The 6502-nt window shown below is 60.8% G+C and overlaps 3 protein-coding genes across 3 annotated transcripts; 1 reads left to right on the top strand and 2 right to left on the bottom strand.

Moving 5' to 3' along the window:
- Positions 1 to 358: 358 nt before the first annotated feature.
- On the bottom strand, positions 359 to 3128 carry SDRG_06922 (transketolase). Its single transcript, XM_008612733.1, has one exon. It carries the CDS (start codon positions 2995 to 2997, stop codon positions 508 to 510), a length of 2490 nt encoding a protein of 829 aa, XP_008610955.1. The 5' UTR covers positions 2998 to 3128; the 3' UTR covers positions 359 to 507.
- A 602-nt stretch (positions 3129 to 3730) lies between these two features.
- SDRG_06923 (hypothetical protein) lies at positions 3731 to 4475 on the bottom strand. The gene is made up of 3 exons (XM_008612734.1): positions 4407 to 4475; positions 4254 to 4356; positions 3731 to 4208 (listed from the first exon to the last, which is right to left on the bottom strand). Exons 1-3 carry the CDS (start codon positions 4445 to 4447, stop codon positions 3810 to 3812), a joined length of 543 nt encoding a protein of 180 aa, XP_008610956.1. The 5' UTR covers positions 4448 to 4475; the 3' UTR covers positions 3731 to 3809.
- A 729-nt stretch (positions 4476 to 5204) lies between these two features.
- SDRG_06924 (hypothetical protein) lies at positions 5205 to 6309 on the top strand. Its single transcript, XM_008612735.1, has one exon. It carries the CDS (start codon positions 5217 to 5219, stop codon positions 6237 to 6239), a length of 1023 nt encoding a protein of 340 aa, XP_008610957.1. The 5' UTR covers positions 5205 to 5216; the 3' UTR covers positions 6240 to 6309.
- Positions 6310 to 6502: the final 193 nt, after the last annotated feature.

Genomic DNA, 6502 nt, shown 5'->3' on the forward strand with positions numbered 1-6502 from the left:
CTACTAGCCGCGCCTCCTCTTTCCCTCCCATAGAACGTACAGGTGGGACAGGCGAGTATCCTGTATACAGGAAAATACACTGTTTCGTTTCGGACCATGTTGAAGTTGGTGCTCCATCTGAGAGAAAATCAGACCATGCGTCCCAAGACCACGTCCCAAACGCTCGTTCACGAGCACCGATGATCGGCATCCGTGCTTGGCAATTGCATCGTCCTTGGCTCCGACGCACAGAGGTCCGTCGTTGACAACTCGGTCGTCGACGAGGCCAACAGGCGCCGTCCAGCGGCCGACCAGTTGCCCTTGCAGTAAACATGTCATATGAGCTGGACGGCGACAGGAACGAGCTGGTGCAGTAGTGGGAGCTCTCAACGCTTTATCGTGACGGGCGGTGCTTGCGGTGTTGTTGATCTAGAACCTTCACCATCTCGACCGTGAACACGGTCCTTGCGCTTTGTACGCTGCATGTCCAAGACTAGTATAATCCAAATTGTAAGCTTAGCTGCACATTTAGTGGTGGCCTTCCTTGACGACGCGGCGGGCCGGCACGTCAAAGAGCGATGGCACGGCGCGGCCAGCGTAGAACGCCAACAACTTCTGCGCCTCGGCGGCGACCGCCGGCGCGTTAAAGCCAAAGTGTTCGCGGAGCTGCTCGATCGTCGCCGACGCGCCAAAGCGGTCGAGACCAAACTGCAGGTGCGAGAAGCGGTCCCAGCCGTACGTCGACGCCGCCTCGACGCTGAGAATCGGGACACCCTCGAGGAGCACCTCCTTCTTGTAGTCGACCGACGCCTTTTCAAAGATGTCGACGCACGGCGCCGAGACGATGCGGACAACCTTGTCCGGGAGGAGCGTCGCCGCCTCGATCGCGAGCGAGACTTCCGAGCCGGTCGCGATCATGACGAGATCGACAGCGCCAGCGAAAGCGACAACAACCTCGCCACGGACAACCGGCGAGAGCACGTACGCACCGAGCGCAACCTTCGCCGCCGACGAGCCATGGAGGTTGGGCACGCCCTGGCGCGTAAACGTCAGCACCGACGTCTGCGTCTGGTGCTCGATCGCGTCAATGTAGGCGCCCGAGACCTCGTTGCCGTCGGCCGGACGGTAGAGAAACATGTTGGGCATCGACCGCAGCGACGCGTTCATCTCGATCGGCTGGTGCGTCGGGCCGTCCTCACCGAGGAAGATGCTGTCGTGGGTCGCAATGTAGAGCACGCCAAACTGCGAGAGCGCCGAGACGCGGACCGCCCCGAGCGCGTACCCGATAAAGTTGTAGAACGTCGCGCAGAACGGACGCACGCCGCCGTGGGCAAAGAGGCCGTTGCAGATCGCCGCCATGCCGTGCTCGCGGACGCCAAAGCGCAGGTACCGGCCGATCGGCGTGTCCTTCTGGAAGTCGCCCGACATGGTCAGCTTGGTCAGGTTCGACGGCGTGAGGTCGGCCGAGCCGCCGACGAGCTCGGGCAAGGCCGCGGCGGCGGCGTTGAGCGCCTTCTCGGAGAACTGGCGCGTCGCGAGGCCCTTGTCTTCGGGCGAGAACGTCGGAAAGTTGGCCTTCCAGCCGTCCGGAAGACGGCCCTCCATGCGGCGGACAAACTCGGCGGCTTCCACCGGGTATGCAGCGGCGTACGCGTCCAAGCGCGCCTGCCACTCGGCCTCCTGCGACGCGCCGACCTCGCGGCGGTCATAGTACTCGCGGGCCACGTCCGGGACAAAGAACGGTTCGTTCTTCAGGCCAAACTTCTCCTTGATCGACGCCGTGTCGTCGGCCTTGAGCGGCGCGCCGTGCACCGAGTGCGTGTTTTCAATCTTGGAGCCGAGACCGATCGTCGTGCGGATCTTGATGAGCGACGGCTTGTCCGTGACGGCCTTGGCGGCGAGCACGGCCTTGTGGAGCGCCTCGAAATCGTAGTTGCCGTCGTCGACCACCTGCACGTGCCAGTTGTACGCTTCGTAGCGCTTGGCGACATCTTCCGTGAACGAAATGTCCGTGTGGCCGTCGATCGTGATCAAGTTGTCGTCGTACAAGACAATGAGCTTGCCGAGGCCGAGGTGGCCCGCGAGCGACGACGCCTCGGACGTGACGCCCTCCTGCATGCAGCCGTCGCCGCAAATGACGTACGTGTAGTGGTCGACAATGTTGTGGCCGTCCTTGTTGAACTCGGCGGCCAAGTGCTTCTCGGCGATCGCGAGACCGACCGCGTTCGAGAGACCTTGGCCAAGCGGACCAGTCGAGACCTCGACGCCGGGCGTGCAAAAGTTCTCGGGGTGGCCCGGGCACTTGGAGCCCCACTGGCGGAACGACTTGAGGCTCTCGATCGGCACGTCGTAGCCCGTGAGGTGCAGCATCGAGTACTGGAGCGCGCACGCGTGGCCGTTGGAGAGCACGAAGCGGTCGCGGTTGGCCCACTTGGGGTTGCTCGGGTTGAAGCGCATGACCTTGCCAAAGAGCGTGTGGGCCATGGGCGCGCAGCCCATGGGCGCGCCGGGGTGGCCCGACTTGCCGGCCGTCGGCTGGTCGGCGCCGAGCATGCGCACCGTGTTGACGCACAGCGTCTCTTCTTCGTGGGTCAGGGCCATCTTTGCAGTTGGAGGCAAAAGCGGAAATGACGTCGAGGATGATGTGGAAGACCCTGCTATGCAACAAAAAGATTGGGCTTGCCACCACGCGATGGTCATGCGGCTAATCGCACGCAACTTGGCGTCCCGATGGCGGGTTTTCGCAGCGACGAGCGAGCTCTCGTCGACAGCCAAACAGTACGACACTCCAAAGCATGTACTCTGTACGGTAGTAGCCGCTCGCCCTCGATGGCGAAAAGGAGCCGTCGGCTGGTTGGGTGATCGTTGCGTTCCTATCGTTGAGCGAGGAGGAGGGACGCTTTCACGAGCGCCCCATGGCTCGCAGGGCTGTAGAGCAGGTGTACGCGTTGACGCAAGGCTTTTGCGTAAGCGAACGTGGCTATGCGTGGCGTGGCGGTCCGTCGGGACTGTGGCCATGGCGATGCAAGCCACAAAGAGTTGGGTGGCTTTAGCGTCTGGCAGCGCGGGGGAATCTTCGCGAGCGTCGAGCAATCGACTTGGTGTTTGTATGCACGTGTCGCAGATCGAACGGGCGGCCCTCCCGCCGGTGTTTTATTGGCTCCTGACCCACGTTGAAGCTGCTGGTCCATTTGGCGGTGGCCGCTTGGATAAACTTGACGCGGCCCTGCGAAGTGGGCCGCTGTAGCGCTGCCACCTCTCCGGTCCATGGTGCATGTAGCAGCCATGAACCCGATAAGAACTCGGATAAGAATTGCAGTCTTGTTGTTTGCCTCGTGGAAAAAGCCCACTCAAGTTCCGAAGTCGCGAAGGGCCGCGATCTTGCCTACGTCGTCGCGCTTCCCAGGTGATGCTCCAGCACAAAAGGATAAGCTACGCGTGCCAGCGCGCCAATGAGCCAGCGCCATCAGATACAGCCGCGGATGACGTAGCCGTGAGGCTGATCCGACGCATTAAATATAGTGTGTTGGCAGAGTCGGAGCGAGTTTGGCAACAGCGCCAGGAGGCAGGCGCTGCGTCGACGGCCAAGGTGTCTACGGACGCGCGCCTTGCAGAGAAAGGTTCATGACGGGCACGCAAGCCATGCAACTTCAACGCCATGGGCACGCAAGCCATGCGACTTCAACGCCATGGGAGCTGTCGCAGGCGGCGTGTAGCATACCTCCCACAACACGCCCTCTCCGCGGCGTTGGCTGGCTGCTGCTGATAGCTATAGGCCCCGCACGGACGCTCGGAGCGAACAAGGACAAGTTGCATGGCATAGTGGGCGTTTACTTATTGACACTCTTGGTCGCGATACGCGTCACGATCGCGTCGGTGAGCGACGACGCCGTGAGCTCGACGTCCGTGATCTTGTAGTGCTTCTTGAGCTGCTGCAAGGTGGCTGGCGTCACGTGGCTAGGGCTTTCGAGGCCCGCAACATCGACGAGCGTGCCCTGGACGAGACGGCGCATTTCGTCGAGCTTGGCTGCATCCGCGTCAAAGGCGCAGATGAGCAGCTTCGTCGTCGCCGCGCTAATGCCAAACCGCCGCAGCGAATCTGTGACGTTGCGCGAGCCCGAGAGGTTGTACACGAGCTCCGAGTGGAGCGTGTTGGTCAGGAGCGCGTTGTTTTGGCTGCTAAGAAGCGTGCGCGACGCCGCCGCATGCAGCGGAAAGAGGCCCGTCACCTAGGATAAAGCTACATGAGCGGCGAGGCCACAGCTGCGGCGCACCATCTCGGCGTTGATGAGGGAAAAGTCGATGGTCTGCGCAAGGAGCTGCGAGAGGAGCTCGCCGGCGTTTGTGACGTCGTGGAAGAGACCCACGTGAAGCGTTCTAGAGCGCGCATGAGGCTTGGCATGTCCATGGAGCCACCGCCGTCGTACCTGCCCGGGAAGAGCTCGTACGTGTAGACTTGGACGGACATCGTTGGCACCAACAAAATTGCCTCCGGGACGTGTTCCGGATACAAAGATCGGGATTTACGGATACCATCGCCTCTCTGGCAGGTTTTCCGGATGCCGTGCCACACATTCCCCACATTATTCACATTCTACACGCGTGTGCGGTCACGCGTGAAAAAGATGGAAACGGTGGTTTTTGTGTTTCGCACACCAGTCAACGGTGTTCACTCGGTTTCACACCGGTGTGAGGGCTCGGTCAGCACATATTGTGGTTATCCACGCTCAAGTCCCTTCCGCGATGCCTTGAGTAGCAACGGCGTTTATGAGCTGAGCATTAACTTGGATGCGCGAACACTTCTTCCGTGCTTCGTGGTGGTCATGGGGGGCTGGCGTATCGGGAAGCTATCATACGTCCTCGGTTTGGAGTGAAAATGGCGGTAGCCGTCCTGGTAGCTGTCGGTATTGACCGTGCAGCTCTTAAACGGCTAGGCTATGGCGGACGAGACTGCCGACAACGAGCGAAATACAGTACATGTTGGCTTCCATTCCAGCGTGAGATGGTGAGGCCAAGGTTCTGGTTCCTCGCGGCAGTTGGGAAGCACGCATGGTCAACCGGCACGTTGTGCCCCGCGCCGCCGTCAGAAAGAAGCTGCAATGGGGCAACTTGCCCGTGGCAAGCCTCTCAACTGGCGGATCGTTCAACCAATCAAAGCCCACCGAATATAGAACGGCCAATCAGATGCGTTTGCAACCGTCGCGAGCTTTCCTCAGTTTGCGATTTGATATCCAGGCATGACACGCCCCGTGCACTACACGACATTGACGCTGCGCGACGCTGCGGCACACTTGATTTCAACGAACGCGACGTCCGGGCAGCGCCACCTGCACATGGACCGCTTGCGAACGCTCGCGCTCCAAGCCATCAACGGCGCGTGGAAGCAGACGGCCAACAACTATCGCTTGCTCGAGTCGACGGACGCCAAGGTGCTCTTGGCCGTGTTTTGGCTGGCACTCTTGCACCACGGCGCGGTGGCCAGCGCGCCGGCGTCCTTTGACTGCCCGATTTCGCTCGTGAAACCATCACTTGGCGACGCCGACTTGACACTCGTGGATGCCGCGAGCTTTGAAAAATTCAACGTCTACGAGTCGTCGGACGACCTCCACAGCACGCCGCACGTTCGTGCCACGTTCCGCGCCCCCGCGAATTTGCCCGGCACCTGCGATGTGCACATTGACGTGGCCTGCGACGTGGGCAACCGGTTTCGGTCGACAGCGATGGACTACATTGTCGCCAACACGGAACTCGCGTGGAGCAAGGAATCGGTGCCGCCGTCGCACAGCCGCCTCTTTGGCGCGTCGGCGTTTGACGCTGCGCTCTGCGGCCCGGCCGGCGACACGAAGCTCTCGGTGCTTTTTGATTACATTTTGCACGCAATGCCACCGCACCCGACGTTTCCATCGCTCCAGGCCGAGGCGGCGGCGCCGACGTCGTGGCTCCCAATGCACCGCCTCGCGCCGACCCACGCGGTGCTTTTGCAGCAGTACCGCGATGTGACGCGCACGATGGATGCCGCGCGGGACCTGCCTCGCGCGCGCCGCATGGAGGCGTATGTGGCCAAGCTGAGTGGCGTCCTCGGCGTGTACCGCACGCTGCTCGCGGAGCTGCTCGTGATGGCGCAGGACAAGGAAGCCAACGAGCGATGTGAAGGCCGCAAGCGTCTCTGCTCGGCCGATGAAAATGTGGGCAGCGACAAGGACTCGACCGACGACGGCGACGGAGCGGACGAGGACAAGGACGAGGGCGTCACCTTGTAGAAGAGTTTACGTGGATCGTGGAAGCTGATCATGGCCTAAAAATAAGAAATGAATGAGGATGAACCAGGCATCTTGGTGGAGGTTTGCGCTCGCTGTCCGCGAGGCATTTTGTGAACCCGATGTCAGTCGAACAACCGGCCTGCGTTGTGAGCACGTTGCGAGCTTGGTGATAGATAGATAGATAGATAGATAGATAGATAGATAGATAGATAGATAGATAGATAGATAGATAGATAGATAGATAGATAGATAGATAGATAGAT

The sequence above is a fragment of the Saprolegnia diclina genome (assembly GCF_000281045.1).
Source record: "Saprolegnia diclina VS20 unplaced genomic scaffold supercont1.19, whole genome shotgun sequence".
Classification (NCBI taxonomy): domain Eukaryota; phylum Oomycota; class Saprolegniomycetes; order Saprolegniales; family Saprolegniaceae; genus Saprolegnia; species Saprolegnia diclina.

What these genes read in the sequence shown, in the direction of transcription:
- SDRG_06924 (XM_008612735.1), top strand. Translation starts at nt 5,217, where the DNA reads ATGACACGCCCCGTGCACTACACGACATTGACGCTGCGCGACGCTGCG.
- SDRG_06923 (XM_008612734.1), bottom strand. Translation starts at nt 4,447, where the DNA reads ATGTCCGTCCAAGTCTACACGTACGAGCTCTTCCCGGGCAG. An exon ending in TACGAGCTCTTCCCGGGCAG is followed by an intron (nt 4,357 to 4,406) that starts GTACGACGGCGG and finishes TGCGCGCTCTAG; the next exon opens with AACGCTTCACGTGGGTCTCT. An exon ending in CCCTCATCAACGCCGAGATG is followed by an intron (nt 4,209 to 4,253) that starts GTGCGCCGCAGC and finishes GCTTTATCCTAG; the next exon opens with GTGACGGGCCTCTTTCCGCT.
- SDRG_06922 (XM_008612733.1), bottom strand. Translation starts at nt 2,997, where the DNA reads ATGGCCACAGTCCCGACGGACCGCCACGCCACGCATAGCCACGTTCGC.